The sequence below is a fragment of the Mixophyes fleayi genome, chromosome 8 (genome assembly GCF_038048845.1).
Source record: "Mixophyes fleayi isolate aMixFle1 chromosome 8, aMixFle1.hap1, whole genome shotgun sequence".
NCBI lineage: Eukaryota > Metazoa > Chordata > Amphibia > Anura > Limnodynastidae > Mixophyes > Mixophyes fleayi.
In genome coordinates, this window is record NC_134409.1 from 87952715 (window position 1) to 87969531 (window position 16817).

At 44.3% G+C, this 16817-nt stretch overlaps 1 protein-coding gene across 2 annotated transcripts in view; it reads right to left on the bottom strand.

Annotated features, from left to right (window-relative positions):
* Positions 1-16817, bottom strand: part of SUN2 (Sad1 and UNC84 domain containing 2) — a 126412-nt gene that overhangs the window by 14836 nt on the left and 94759 nt on the right. The window contains exon 14 of one of the 2 annotated variants that reach the window (XM_075182836.1): positions 479-712. The exons of the other annotated variant lie outside the window; for it this stretch is intronic. Coding sequence (XP_075038937.1) covers positions 479-712 — 234 coding nt within the window. The remainder of the gene's footprint in view (positions 1-478; positions 713-16817) is intronic. 2 annotated transcript variants of the gene reach the window in all.

Below are 16817 nucleotides of genomic sequence, written 5' to 3' on the forward strand. Positions count from 1 at the left end.
AATTAACAGTAAATTGGTGACTAAAATGAAAACATGACTGGTAATAGGTTTGCAAAGACTGGATAATGGAGACCCATGCTATCTTGCACATGATTTCATGTTTTGGCTATTAATCAATGGACGTTCGTCCCTGTCCCAATGTAATTGCGCATATTGTGCTGACATCAGGACTGTCCCACTACAGGAACCAGTAAAGAACACAGGTAGAATAAATCTAGAAAGCAGAGGTCTGTAAGAAAGGTACAGGATTCAAATCAACAGAGTGAGAGTTAAGCTACAAGACAAAAGATAAAAAGAAAAAAAAGGGAGAAAGGTAAGACAAAAAGAAAGACAAATCAGGAGATAATGGGATAGATATAGATATATTTATTATCTCTCTCTCTCTCTCTCTATCTATATATTTTTTTTTTTACAAAGTTAAGAGTGGTAAATATACAGGAACACAATTTTCGATGAGATAATTTGAAAGAATTCTTACCTCACGAGATACTCCAGATATTCCACCAGCCTGCAGTTCCCTGTCTATGGTTCTGTGTGTATGAGATGTCCATTTCTTCTTGTCTGCAGCCACTATAGCAAGGATTTTTTTCTCCAACTCCACCAAGTCATTCTGCCGCTCATCCCGGCGCAGGAAAGTCTCAGAAAGAGCGATAGCGCCACCATTTTGTGGTTCTAAGTTACTCAAAAGCCATGATGGAAAATGTGATTGCACCTGATAGAACAAACATATAGTCATGGAAAAGAGCCAAAGAGCATGAACTCATGATATTAAGTAAAAGGTTGGGAAAGATAAGTATGGTGAATAGATAAAATGAAAGAACAGCAGCCTGAGGAAGACCATCTGCTGGGAAGGAATCAGATTGGATTTCTTGTATTTGACGATTCAACAGTGAGATTCCAAGGTTTGGGCTAACTCCTGCACATGGGCCTGAAATAGTTCTGAGAGCCTTCATTGATTAGCAAATTGGCCAGGTAGGGAATGACAGTTACCCCTTGAATCTTAGAAGGGCAGCCATGACTGCCTTGACCTTGGTGCTGTAGACAGGCTAGAGCCCGAAATTGAAAATGGTGGGACTGTACACTAAATCTAAGCAGACACTGTTGTCCCTCCAAGACTGGAATGTGAAAGTAGGCATCCTTGATGTCCATGGACAATCTGAAACTCATATTTTTCCATGTTGTTGATGATGGACTTCAGAGACTCGATCTTGATCACCGAAAGTACTTGAGCTTGAGGATGGGTCATAAGTACCTGTCTGGTTTCTGAGCTAAGAAGAGGCTTGAAACAATCACCAATCCCCTCTGTTCCTCCAGGACTGGAACAACTACTCCTGAGGTACATGCTTGTTTACCGCTCTGGTGACCTCCACAAGGAGCAGAGGCTTGTCCTCTGGAGGTCTGACTCCTTGCATTCCCTGGGGAAGAAAGGAGCGAAACCTAGGGCCCCTAGGCCTGGGTCATTGACAGGGAGAAAGGAACTCATTTCCCCTGTGGCCAGGAAAATTATTTTGTCCAGCTCAGGGCAAAACAAAACCTCACACATGAAGGACAGCGTCTCTACAGTCCTTTTTTGAATCTATGTCTGTCTACCATGCCCTAAGCCAGAGGGTACTGTGTGCCGAGACTGCTGAGGCTGAAATCTTTGCCGCCATAAGTGTGGGACTTAATGGGGCAAACCCTTAGCTATCTGAAGAACCCTCGGATATGCACCACCAAAGTAAGCAATTCCGGCCTCGGTCTTCCATCTGCAGACCCTCCACCAATTGCTTCTACTGTTTCTCCACTGCATTACTGACCAAAGAAGAACCTAAGATGGGTCTAAAAGAGGCCTCTACCACTGTGAAGATCAACATGAGTGTGGCCTCAATCTTCCTATCCATGCTATACCTTAGGGTCACAGTGTTCGAAATTGGAATGGTGGTGAATGTAGTATTGCAAACTGCGTGAAATGTGAAACCTATAATCAGGTCTAGTCCATACTTTGCGTAAGATGTCCTCTAACTGAGGAGAAGAGGGAAAGAAAAAGATCTGTTTCTTCATCCTCTTAAACAGCGAATTGTCAGGAATCTCATATTTCCTGCTATCCTGAATATTTACTGCCTGCCAGATGGCTCCCACTAAAGCCTCCATCACTGCATACTAACGGTGTTTATGTTAGTGTACGAAGAGGCCCCTAGATCTGATTCTTCAGCCACCTCACACTCCTCCTGTGAGGAGTCAGATCCTCCCATGACTGAAGTACTGCTGGAGGACGACGTTTCCAGGGGCCGGATGTGACTGTGGCAGAATCCAACCTTCTTTCCAAGGAAGAAAATTTGCACCCAACTCTGCACAAACCTAGCCAGGCCTTCTACCCAGACTGGCTTATTGGGTACTGCAGGGGAGTGTCACAAAAATTCCTGTTCCAGAGTTTCAGAGGGAGGCAATGTTGCTCCCTGTGACTCCTGAGGGAGGGGCGGAAGAGAGAGGAAAGCTGTTCTGTTCCCAGGAACTTTCAACAAGCAGTGAAAGATCCTCAAAAGCCAAGGTCAAAGGTTTCACAAATTTTGGCTATTCCACACCAGATGAGCGTGGGTGCTGGTTCTCTGCCTCACATGTTGGTCATAGGGCATCCACCCTAGACTGCAACCGTTCCTCCTCCAGGGTGGGCTGCGGAAGCACTTACTATCTTCCAGCAGAGAAGAGGGTAGAATGGGAAGAGAAGGAGCATCCGGTTGCTGCTGCTCCCTTCCTTACTGTAGGGTCATTCCATGTCAGTTCAACCAGGGTTGTCCACCACCTATCTCAGATTTCTACGATTTTTTTTTAGTTGAGAGGATGTCAAAACAACTATTTCTGCCACATATCTCTACTGTCTGACAATTAGTTGATTAAATATTGACTTTTCAATTTATTAAATAATTTACTAATCGTGGCTTCTTTATCCAGTTTATTTGAAGTGTTACGGGTGTTTATTAAGGAATCAACACAAAATTTGGACCCCTAAGGTAACTCTTCCTCCTGAATCCAAACCAAATTACTTTATCTGCCTCATTTTTGAGTTACGGCAAAAACGCACGTTTTTCGAATATAATTAAAAACGCTAGATTCAATTGACATTAGGGATCCCATTTTTTTGCGGGTGTTTAAAAAAAAGGTATAAATTACTACCACAAAAAAAAAATCAGCCGGGTACTCTGTTTCATAGTGGAGAAAAAAATAATGAAGTTGATGCTCGATTACAGCTGTACAGCATACATAATTAAAAAACCATACCAAAAAAGTGAACTAAACTGAGGCTATGGGATAAAACTCCCATACAGGAAATTAAACAAACAAACTGATGGGAAGGGGATTCCTTTTAGAGAGACCAAAACTGAAACTTTCCAGAGAAAGAGAGAGGGAGACACAGAAAGAGTCAATCATGGCAGCTGCTCATTTGGTAGTCTTTTAAATACGGACTGCCATATTACTATTTACTCAAAAACCATTGGATTACATAGCTGGGACCACTACATATGAAGAAAAAGAACTTTTGATTCTGAGAACTGAAGTTTCAAATGCAGTAACCAATGATCCTGAAACCTAAGCCTGCTACCATCATGAAAAGCTTCTGCTGCTAAGATATGAAGAATTTCAGAAAACATGCTGTAATCCTTTTTTGTCTCACAAAAAAGGAGCCAGAAAAAGCTTAAAAGTTATGTCACTGAAGTGGACAAAAGAACACAGTGACTGTCAGCTTGTTGTATATTTTAGGCAAGATAATTGTGACACTAACCTGTGGATGTGAATCCCATTCCAATGGCCGTATCCAGTTTATTAGACAGAGCCATCGACTCAGGTGGCAAACCTGATTAGATGTATCTACACCACCCCCCACGCTCCCTATACGACTTTTGTTTAGCTATACGATGTTTACTAACAATATGTCTGGATCCCACCGTTAAAGGGTTTCTGCCCAATTGGGCTACTCTTCTCTTTTTCCTCTTCTCTCTCTCTCTCTTTCCTCTTCTAGTGGCTGTCTCTTCTCTTTCCTCCCTTTCCCCTCTTCCCCCTTCACCTTCCCCTCCATTTAAAGCTCTTTGATCCTACCCCTCTCTTACTTTTACAGCTCCCAGATGAGTCATTTAGCGACGAATACATCACTTTGGCCTCCATGACCCTGAAACTTTTCTCCATTAATGTCAACGGTCTCAACTCCCCCCGCAAACGCACAATAGTCCTTGGAGCCTGCAGAAGGGAAAAAGCAGACATAGTCTTCCTCCAGGAGACTCACCTTACAGGTTCACACACACAACTCCAGGGTAAGCAATTCTCCCAGACCTTTTTTGCCTCACTGTAACTGTAAAAAGCTAACTGTAAAAAACGGGGGGTTGCGATTCTCATCCACAATAAGGTTCCATTTCAGCTTTCCTCCACATATTCCGACCCGGAGGGTCGCTTCCTACTAGTAATGGGCACGCTCCGCTCCTATTCGACCACATTAGTCGTTACCTATGCCCCTAACCAAGATCAAGCTCAGTTCTTCCCAATTCTATTTCGACACATTGAGCGATTGGCCCAGGGTCACATTGTATTAGGAGGTGACTTTAATGTTGTCCTGGACCTCCATCCCCCCTCGCGGACTCCCCACACCCTCTTCCAAGGGCTCCTCCACCTTGTCTGCCTTGCTATTACAACACTCCCTGCATAACACCTGGCGCCTTAAGAATTCCACTGCGAGAGACTATACACATTTCTCAGCTCTCCATCAGATATACTCCCGCATTGACATGATCCATATCTCCCAATCTCTGATACCCCTAACAACTCAAGCGGGCATTGTCCCATTCTCATGGTCTGACCATACGGGGGTATACATTCTTCTCAACCTTTTTCACCATCATCCCCGCCCCTTTAGATGGCGCCTAGACGACTCCCTGCTTTTAAATACTTCCTCCTTTATGGACATTAAATCAGCTATATCTTATTACTTTCAAGAGAACACCACTCAGGAATTGGCACCTGGCGTAATATGGGAAGCTCACAAAGCTACCATTCACGGGCGACTCATAAGTGTTGCTTCGCAGGTAAAGCGTAAAGCCGCCCTAGAAATCTCCTCATTAGAGCAACGGATCTCCACTCTTCTGACTCAGCATAAGTTGGTCCCTGATCTCTATTAACACAAATTAACTCTTTAAAGGGCCAGCTTAATTCCCTTCTGTCTCGACGCGCAGCATCCATATTACAGAAACTTCAGCAACGCTTCTATGATAAGGCAGACAAGGCGGATTCATTGTTAGCTCAGAAGCTCCGTAAAAAGGCGTGTCCGAGGAGCTATTGACAAACTCCATAAGAATTCCACTAATTCAGTAACATATGACCCTCTAGAAATTGTTAAGGAATTTAGAGACTTCTACGCTTCCCTCTATAACCTTTCTGGCTCCCCTCCCCGGGGGGATCTCCTATCGGATTCGCTGAAGTCGTACCTAGCCAATACCCCTCTTCCACACCTCTCTCAATCCCAGCTCACTTGCTTAAATGGGGACATCACTGCAGATGAAGTAAAATTAGCTATAAAATCCCTTAAACCCGCCTCTGCCCCCGGTCCTGATGGCTTTTCAGTCCAGTATTATAAAAAGTTTGCCGTGGACCTTGTTCCTTATCTAACATCCTTTTACAACCAAATTCTGGAGGGGGCTTCCTTTGACTCTGCTACCAAGCTTGCCAATATTGCAGTAATTCCCAAACCTGGGAAAGACCATCTCCACTGTGCGGGCTATAGACCCATCTCCCTCAACGTAGAGCTCAAGCTCTACGCTAAAATCTTAGCTACCAGGCTTAACCCCCTGCTCCCCAAACTGGTTCATCCGGACCAAACGGGCTTCATCCCAGGGAGACAGGCCCCCGACAACACTAGAAGATCCATCAATTTGATCCACTCTATACATAACGGAAAACTGCCCTCCCTCATGATGGCCTTGGACGCGAAAAAGGCGTTTGACCGTATCTCTTGGACATTCATGAGGGGGGTTCTCGAATCCATGGGTTTTTGCGGTAGGTTTCTAACTGGTATTTTGGCTCTCTATAGAAACCCTTCTGCTACGGTTTCGGTCAATGGCCTAACCTCCAAACCATTTACAATTTCTAATGGTACTCGCCACGGTTGCCCCCTCTCCCCATTGATCCCTTATAATCGAACAGTTAGCAGCCAGAATTCGTTGCAACCATTCTATTTCCGGTATAAAGGTCGGTTCTATGGAAAGCAAAATTGCTTTGTATGCAGATGATGTCCTCATTAGCGTGTCCAACCCCATTACCTCTCTCCCCCCTCCTTTTGGAACTAGATACTTATGGACACTTCTCGGGCTATAAAATTAACCCTGCCAAAACTGAAACTTTGGATTTCTATGTCTCTAAAACAGATAAAGCAATCCTAGATCAAACATTCCCTTTCACTTGGCATCACCATAAAATAAAATACTTGGGGGTCTTCCTTACCAAAAATCTCTCCCATCTATTCCAAGCTAATTTCCACCATACCCTTTCCCAAATTAAGAAAGATTTCAACACCTGGTCCCTCCAATTTATCTCCTGGATAGGTCGTATAAACTCTGTTAAAATGAATATTCTCCCGAGACTGTTATACCTTTTTCAAACCCTACCTATCCGAATGTATTTAAATTCCTCCAATTTGAGTCTTCTAAATTTATTTGGGCAGGTAAACGCCCACGAGTACGACTCAGGGTCCTACAGAGATCCTCGCGGGGTGGCGGTCTAGGTATACCTAATTTTAAAAAATACTATCTATCGGCCCAAATCGCTCAGTGTGTCCTATGGAACGGTCCCATTTTTGCTAGGGTCTGGGTGACACTAGAGGCGGAAAGTCTGGGGATGCTTACTCCCTTTTGTGGATTCCAAGGGCCCGTCGCCCCAAAAAAGCTTTGTCTCATTCCATAATTTCCCACTCTCTGGCTATATGGGACTCATTCATCAGGCTGTATGGCCTCTCTCCGCAGCCATCACCAATTATCCCCCTTTTTAATAACCCTGATTTCCCTCCTGGTCTACACCATTCCGCATTCCTTCTGTGGCATTCCCGAGGGATACGTTTCCTAAATGACATAACCCGCGATATAACATTTCCCCAATTTACGGACATTCAAACTAAAATTGGCCTGCCCACACGGATATTTTATCAATTCCTGCAAATTCGCGATTTTCACTCCCTCTTCAAACCACGTCTTATTTCTAGAGATGAGCGCCCTCGGATTTCCTGAATCCAAGCCCAGCCGAACCTTTCCGATCCGAGTCGGATCCGAGACAGATCCGGGTATTGGCGCCAAATGAAAACTTGAAACCGAGGCTCTGAGTCATAATCCCGCTGTCGGATCTTGCGATACTCGGATCCTATAAATTCCCCGCTAGTCGCCGCCATCTTCACTCGGGCATTGATCAGGGTAGAGGGAGGGTGTGTTAGGTGGTCCTCTGTCCTGGTAGATCTTGTGCTGTGCTGTTTAATTCTGTGCTGTGCTGTGTTCTGCAGTATCAGTCCAGTGGTGCTGTGTGCTGTGCTCTGTCAATTTTGAGTTCAGTGGTACTGCTGGGTCCTGTGCTGTGTCCTGGTAAGTCCAGTGGTCCTGTGCTTCTAAGGGCATAGTTATAAAAAAAGTTATAAAAAAAAATAATTTAATTTTTTTTTAATTACAACCAAATTTGCAAAACCAATTCTGCAGTATAAGCCCATTGGTACTGTCTGCAATATTACCAGGTTCACACATTCTGCAGTATCTTGTGCTACATATAATGGAGACCAAAAATTTGGAGGATAAAGTAGGGAAAGATCCAGACCCACTTCCTCCTAATGCTGAAGCTGCTGCCACTAGTCATGAAATAGACGATGAAATGCCATCAACGTCGTCTTTCAAGCCCGATGCCCAATCTCCTAGTACAGGGCATGTAAAATCCAAAAAGCCCAAGTTCTCAAAAAAAAAGCAAAAAGAGAAACTTAAAATCATCTGAGGACAAACGTAAAGTTGGCAATATGCCATTTACGACACGTAGTGGCAAGGAACGGCTTAGGCCCTGGCCCGTGTTCATGACTAGTGGTCCATCTTCACCCAAGGATCTTAGCCCTCCTCCTCCTCCCCTCCTACAAAAAATTGAAGAGAGTTATGCTGTCAGCAACAAAACAGCAAACAACTCTGCCTTCTAAAGAGAAATTATCACAAATCCCCAAGGCGAGTCCAAGGGTGTTGGTGGTTGTCAAGCCTGACCTTCCCATCACTGTACGGGAAGAGGTGGCTCGGGAGGAGGCTATTGATGATGTAGCTGGCGCTGTGGAGGAACTTGATGACGAGGATGGTGATGTGGTTATTGTAAATGAGGCACCTGGGGGGAAACAGCTGATGTCCATGGGATGAAAAAGCCCATCGTCATGCCTGGTCAGAAGACCAAAAAATGCAAATCTTCGGTCTGGAGTTATTTTTATCGAAATCCGGACAACCAATGTATGGCCATATGTAGCTTATGTAAAGCTCAAATAAGCAGGGGTAAGGATCTTGCTCACCTAGGGACATCCTCCCTTATACGTCACCTGAATAACCTTCATAGTTCAGTGGTTAGTTCAGGAACTGGGGCTAGGACCGTCATCGGTACAGGGACACCTAAATCCCGTGGTCCAGTTGGATACACACCAGCAACACCCTCCTCGTCAACTTCCTCCACGATCTCCATCAGATTGAGTCCTGCAGCCCAAGTCAGCAGCCAGACTGAGTCCTCTTCAATACGGGATTCATCCGAGGAATCCTGCAGCGGTACGCCTACTACTGCCACTGCTGCTGTTGCTAGTCGGTCATCTTCCCAGAGGGGAAGTCGTAAGACCGCTAAGTCTTTCACAAAACAATTGACCGTCCAACAGTCGTTTGCCATGGCCACAAAAAACTATAGTAGTCACCCTATTGCAAAGCGTATTACTGCGGCTGTAACTGCAATGTTGGTGTTAGACGTGCGCCCGGTGTCCGCCATCAGTGGAGTGGGATTTAGAGGGTTGATGGAGGTATTGTGTCCCCGGTACCAAATCCCTTCGAGATTCCACTTCACTAGGAAGGCGATTCCAAAAATGTACAGAAAAGTACGATCAAGTGTCCTCAGTGCTCTGAAAAATGCGGTTGTACCCACTGTCCACTTAACCACGGACATGTGGACAAGTGGTTCTGGCCAAACGAAGGACTATATGACTGTGACAGCCCACTGGGTAGATGCATCGCCTTCCGCAGCAACAGCAACAGCTGCATCAGTAGCAGCATCTACAAAATGGCTGCTCGTGCAAAGGCAGGCAACATTGTGTATTACAGGCTTTAATAAGAGGCACAACGCTGACAACATATTAGAGAAACTGAGGGAAATTATCTCCCAGTGGCTTACCCCACTCTCATGGGGATTTGTGGTGTCAGACAATGCCAGTAACATTGTGCGGGCATTAAATATGGGCAATTTCCAGCACGTCCCATGTTTTGCCCACACCATTAATTTGGTGGTGCAGCATTACCTCAAGAGTGACAGGGGTGTGCAGGAGATGCTTGCGGTGGCGCACAAAATTGCTGGACACTTTCGGCATTCAGCCAGTGCCTACCGCAGACTAGAGGCACATCAAAAAAGCATGAACCTGCCCTGCCATCACCTCAAACAAGAGGTTGTGACGCGCTGGAACTCCACCCTCTATATGCTGCAGAGGATGGAGGAGCAGCAAAAGGCCATTCAGGCCTACACAGCCACCTACGACATAGGCAAAGGAGTGGGGATGCGCCTGAGTCAAGCGCAGTGGAGACTGATTTCCGTGTTGTGCGAGGTTCTCCAGCCGTTTGAACTTGCCACACGAGAAGTCAGTTCCGACACTGCCAGCTTGAGTCTGGTCATTCCCCTGATCAGGCTGTTGCAGAAGCAGCTGGAGAAAGTGAGGGAGGAGCTGGTAAAGCATTGCGATCCAACAAAGCATGTAGCTCTTGTGGTTGAAGCCCTTCGTACGCTTTGCCAGGATCCGAGGGTGGTCAGTCTTTTAAAGTCAAAGGAATACATTCTGGCCACCGTGCTCGATCCTCGGTTTAAAGCGTATGTTGTGTCTCTGTTTCCGGCGGACACAAGTCTACAGCGGTGCAAAGACCTTCTGGTCAGGAGATTGTCCTCTGAAGAGGACCGTGACATGCCAACAGCTCCACCCTCATTTTCTTCTACATCTATGGCTGCGAGGAAAAAGCTCAGTTTTTTCTAAAAGAGCCGCTGGCGGGGATGCTGATAACATCTGGTCCGGACTGAAGGACCTGCCAACCATTGCAGACATGTCTACTGTCGCTGCATTGGATGCTGTCACAATTGAAAAAATGGTGGAGGATTATTTTGCTGACACCATCCAAATAGACATGTCAGACAGTCCATATTGTTACTGGCAGGAAAAAAAGGCAGTTTGGAAGCCCCTGTACAAACTGGCTCTATTTTACCTGAGTTGTCCCCCCTCAAGTGTGTACTCGGAAAGAGTTTTTAGTGCTGGTCAGTGAGCGACGAAGGAGGTTGCTTCCTCACAATGTTGAAAAAATGATGTTTATAAAAATGAATAATCAATTCCTCAATGAAGTACAGCACTGCCCTCCAGATAGTACAGAGGGACCTGTGGTTGTGGAGTCCAGCGGGGACGAATTGATAATGTGTGAGGAGGAGGAAGTACACACTGTAGGGGGAGAGGAATCAGAGGTTGAGGATGAGGACGACATCTTTCCTCAGTAGAGACTGTTTAGTTTGTACAGGGAGAGATGAATTGTTATTTTGGTGTGGGGGCCCAAACAAACCAATCATTTCAGCCACAGTTGTTTGGTAGGCCCTGTCGCTGAAATGATTGGTTTGTTAAAGTGTGCATGTCCTATTTCAACAACATAAGGGTGGGTGGGAGGGCCCAAGGACAATTCCATCTTGCAACTATTTTTTTGGCATTATGTGACCATTCAACAGTCGTTTGCCATGTTCAAAAAGTAAAACAAAATGTCAACAAATTACAAAAATTTAATCAAAAGTTAAATGCCCTGTCATTAATTAAAACAAGAGGGTTTGACGTACTAGAATTAGTTTAGTGTTAATATGTTATAAACACTACACTTGGAACTTGGAGGAGGTATTGTGGGCCAGGTATCAAATTTAGTACCGGGGCCACCCCACTACACAGCCCAGAATTTTTTTTTTTGGAAATTCAGACCCGTGGAGGGTTTTTTATTAATTATATTGTGGTGACCACTCCTCTACGCAGTCCAGATACATTTATTGGTGCGAATCATACAAGTTCAGGGTTTTTAAATTATATTGTGGTGACCCACTCCTCTACGCAGTCCAGGTACATTTTTTGGTGCGATTAAGACCAGTTGATGGTTTTCTTATTATATTGTGGGGACCACTCCACTACGCAGTCCAGAAAGATACCTCGTTGCAACGTTTTGGACTAATAACTATATTGTGAGGTGTTCAGAATACACGGTAAATTAGTGGAAATGCTTGTTATTGAATGTTATTGAGGTTAATAATAGCGTAGGAGTGAAAATAAGCCCAAAAACTTGAATTTTGAACTCTTTATGCTTTTTTCAAAAAAAATCCGAATCCAAAACCTTAAATCCGAACCAAAACCTTTCGGCAGGTGTTTTGCGAAACAAATCCGAACCCAAAACATCGCGGAAATCCGAATCCAAAACACAAAACACGAGACACCAAAAGTCGCCGGTGCACATCCCTACTTATTTCTCGACATCTCACAACAATTGAAACACTGTGTCTGCGCCAGGCATCAACGTCAGGTCTTATTTCTACTATCTACTCTGAACTAACTGCTCCCTCTACTCCTCCTCGAGACCCTCATGAGATGTCATGGGAACATGACCTGGGCTCTCCTCTTGATGATGAGTGGGCGGAAATTCGGGACAATGCTGCCTCCAGCTCAATCTGCGTCCGAATAAAGGAAAATGTTTACAAACTTCTCTACCGGTGGTACTATGTACCTACTCGGCTACAAAAGATACTGCCGGATTCTTCTGACAGGTGTTGGCGTCTATGCTCTGGTGCGGGCTCTTTCTTACATATATGGTGGGACTGCCCGAAACGGATTCCCTGCTGGCGCGAAATTAAAGCATTGATATAAAATGTTAATTCAAATCCCCTTACCCTTCGACCCTTTATTTTTTATTCTTCCCCTCGGTTTCCCCTCGGCCACTAGACACCAAAATAAACTTGCTCGTCACATTATTTCAGCGGCCACATGTCAAATCGCTATAGAGTGGAGGCAGGCTGCCCCCCCTTCATTCTCAGCTGTAACTAATAGGATTTGGCATACGTATAAGATGGAATACATGACTAGCATTATGCGAAACACGGCCAAATCTTTTAACAAGGTCTGGGACCCCTGGATGTCTCACTTCCAATACCGCTCCCCCTTTGCCTAATCATACCCCCTACCCTTACGTAACCCTTTCCTCTCCCATTTCATTGCCTCTGACTCAAGAGGGATCTCCCACGCACCTCCCCTTCTCCCTCTCCACCTTTCACCTTCTCTTTTTTCTTCCTATTTCTCTTCCTTCTCCTTTTCTTTTCTTCTCTTTGAAAAATAAAAATGCCGGTCTTTATTTCATTGAATCTGTGCTATTTTATCTCTGAAGCACGGAGACTTCTACTTCCCTATCGAATGTACTGAATATATTTTGTTTGATATAACATGTATCCTTTGCACTTTTAATTCTTTTTTCTTTCGACCGTCAATAAACACTTGTTTAAAAAAAAAAAAAAAGATGATTGTGACACTTCAAATTGTGTGAGCCTGTGCGTTATTAGCGATACCTGCGACTATGTAGCCATAACTGTGCATGCCTTCATTACGGTAGTTATGAAACACAGCGATACTATTCAAAATTGGAGTATGTTTACTACTTTAGTGATGGTGCTAGTGCACAATACAAGAACTGCAAAAACTTTTTTAATTTATGCTTCAATAAGGATGACTTCAGCATTCAAGCAGAATTAAATTTTTTGCCACATCTCATGGTAAGAGTCCATGTGATGGCATTGGAGGGACAGTTAAACGTCTAGCCAAACGCACCAGTCTGCAAGCAGTGTAAACCCATCACATCTTGATGCCTTTAGACCTGGGCAAATGAAAATGTACATGGCATAAAGTTTTTATAACGGGTCACAAAACGAAATACAAGACTGCAAAACCAAGCTGCATAGCTGTCTAGAAACAGCAAACACTGTGGCAGGAACACGTTCGTTTTCGGCCTATTCGTAATGATGAGCTACACATATATCGATTGTCATCAGACGACAAAGACAGGAGGAACCAAAGTTAGTGTCACTATGACCACAGTCACAAAAAATGTGGACAAAAGTGATCTGCAACCTGGAACATACATAGCAGCAGTGTATGAGAACATCTGGTACATTGGGTATATCATTCAATGTAATGAGGAGGAACAAGATGTGCTGATACACTTCATGAAACCAATCAACAAATGTGCTGTCCTGGCCTTCAAGAGATGATAAATGTTTTGTTCCTTTTATTCACGTTCTCTGTGTAACAAAAGTGCCTATAATCCAAGGAAGTACTGGAAGGCAGTATACACTTTCTGCTGACACTTTAAGGAAAATTACAGACCGTTTCAAGTTCCAAACAAGGGAAAAATAATGAGATTGTTGACTCAACTTCAGTTAAGGACTTATGTTATGCTAAAGGTTTTAAATGTCATAGTTTCTTGTGTTAATTATGTATGCTGTACAACAGTAATCGAACATCAACTTCATTATTTTTTTCTCTCCACTATGAAACAGAGTACCCGGCTGATTTTTTTGTGGTAGTAATATATACCTTTTTTAAACACCCCCCCAAAAATAGAATCCCTAATGTCAAATGTAAAGTGGTACCAATTATGTAATCCGATGGTTTTTGAGTAAATAGTAATATGACAGTCCGTCTTTAAAAGACTACCAAATGAGCAGCTGCCATGATTGACTCTTTCTGTGTCTCCCTCTCTCTTTCTCTGGAAAGTTTCAGTTTTGGTCTCTTCTAAAGGGAATCCCCTTCCCATCAGTTTCTGTTTGTTTCATTTCCTGTATGGGAGTTTTATCCCATTGCCTCAGTTTAGTTCACTTTTTTGGTATGGTTTTTAACAATGTGTAAATTATGTATGCTGTGCAGCAGTAATCGAGCATCAACTTCATTATTTTCCACTATGAAACAGAGTACCCGGCTGATTTTTTTTGTGGTAGTAATTTATACCTTTTTTAAACACCCCCCAAAAAATGGGATCCCTAATGTCAATTGAATCTAGCGTTTTTAATTATATTCGAAAAACGTGCGTTTTTGCCGTAACGCAAAACATGAGGCAGATAAAGTAATTTGGTTTGGATTTTTGGATTCGGGAGGAAGAGTTACCTTAGGGGTCCAAATTTTGTGTCGATTCCTTAATAAACACCCGTAGTACTTCAAATAAACCGGATAAAGAAGCCGCAATTAGTAAATTATTTAATAAATTGAAAAAGTGGGATTTTTATACTTACGTAAAATCAGTTTCTCTTAATCCGTTGGGGGACACTGGGACCTTGGGGTATAGAGTAGGACAGGCGAAACGCTGGCACTTTAACTTTTAGTTAAAGCAAAAGCTCTGGCTCCACCCCCTCTATACCCCACCTCCTGCTATAAGCCAGTCTATGTTTAACCAAGCCCGCAGAAAGGGAGATAGAGAGAACCAAAGAAAACAGAATAAACTTAACAACACAACATTCTCTTAACAATCAAACAACATGTCAAACAGAAGGAGAAACCAGAGCGTTAAGGGTGGGCGCCTGGTGTCCTCCAACGGATTAAGAGAAACGGATTTTACGTAAGAATAAAAATCCCATTTTCTCTAACATCCCTTGGGGGACACCGGGACCTTGGGGACATCCCAAAGCTGTCTCACGGGAGGGAACGCTCAGAAGAAACGGCCCAAAGCACCTTTCTCCCAAAACTTGCATCCCTAGAGGCAAATACATTAAATCTGTAAAACTTTGTGAAAGTGTGTACAGAAGACCACGTGGTCGCTTTACACAATTGTTCACTGGAGGCCCTATGGCGAGCCGCCCAGGAAGCCCTTACAGATCTTGTAGAATGCACCCGTAGATTATCTGGGACAGGCTCCCCAGCCCCACTGTAAACCTGGCGGATAACAGCCGTAATCCACCTAGCAATGGTCCCCTTAGAAGCTGGCCAGCCTCTTTTGTGAGCATCATAAAGAATGAAAAGATCCTCAGTTTTACGTAACTTCTGAGATGATCTTTTAACATAAATTCGCAAGGCACGAACAACATCAAGATAACGAATAGAGTCATCGTTATCGGAAGACGAGGAATCAGATAGAGCTGGAATGACAATATCCTGATCCAAATGAAACTTAGATACAACTTTAGGGAGGAAGGAGGGCTTAGTTCAAAGAATTGCCCTATCCTCATGAAACACTAGCAGAGGAGGTTTGCAAGACAAAGCCGCAAGCTCTGAAACTCTGCATGCCGTAGAAATGGCCAAAAGAAAAAACGTTTTTAAAGTAAGAAATTTGAAATCTACTGTATTTAAAGGCTCAAACGGTGTAAAGGGTGTAAAGCCCTCAACACCAAATTCAAATCCCATGGCGGAACCGGAGGAATATAAGGAAGTTGAACATGGAAAACACCTTGAATGAAAGTTTGCACATCAGGTATAACAGCAAGTTTTCTTTGAAAGAAAATTGAAAGAGCTGACACCTGACCCTTAAAAGAACTGAGACGCAAACCTGCATTCAAACCATCCTGCAAGAACTTGAGTAACCTGGCCAGACGAAAAGAAGATGTAGGATATCCCTTCTTTTTGCACCAACCAATATATGTCCTCCAGACTCGATGATATATTTTGGCTGAAGCACAAAGCATGGTTTGAATCACCCGACTCAAAAAACCCTTAGCTCTTAAGATCCTGGCTTCAACAGCCACGCCATTAAAACCAGACGATGCAAACCTTGATGACAAAAGGGACCCTGGGTTAGTAGATCTGGGCATATTGGCAACCGCCACGACTGACCTCCTGCCATGAAGAGTACGTCGGTATACCAAGCCCTGCAAGGCCAATTCAGCGCTACTAGAAGCACTGGAACACCCTCTCTCTTCACCTTTTTCAGTACTCGTGGAAGCATGGCTATCGGAGGAAAAAGGTACACTAAGCGGTACTTCCAAGGGACGGACATAGCGTCTATCGGGACTGCCCCAGGATCTCTTGCACGGGAACAGTAGCGGGGAACCTTGTGATTCAACCGAGATCCCATCATGTCGACATCCGGTTGACCCCATTTCACCACCAACTGTTGAAACACCTCCGGATGGAGAGACCATTCCCCTGGATGCAGAGTCTGCCTACTTAGGAAGTCGGCTTCCCAATTTTCTATTCCAGGAATGAAGACGGCAACGAGTGCCGAAACGTGAGCTTCGGCCCACAGAAATATCCTGTGAGTCTCCCTCATGGCCAAAGGACTCCTGGTGCCGCCCTGATGGTTGAGATATGCCACTGCTGTGACATTGTCCAATTGGATCTTTACTGGCTTTCCTTGCAGCAAGTATTGCGCACTTCTTAGAGCGTGAAACACTGCGCGTAGTTCCAAGACATTTATTGGAAGCTTGGACTCTTTGTGAGTCCAAAGCCCCTGAAACCGAGCCTGAAGACATACAGCCCCCCAACCCCGAAGGCTGGCATCTGTTGTTATCAGAATCCAATTCCAAAATGAGAACAAGCGGCCCCTGGTGAGATTCTGCCTGTGTATCCACCAGATCAGCGA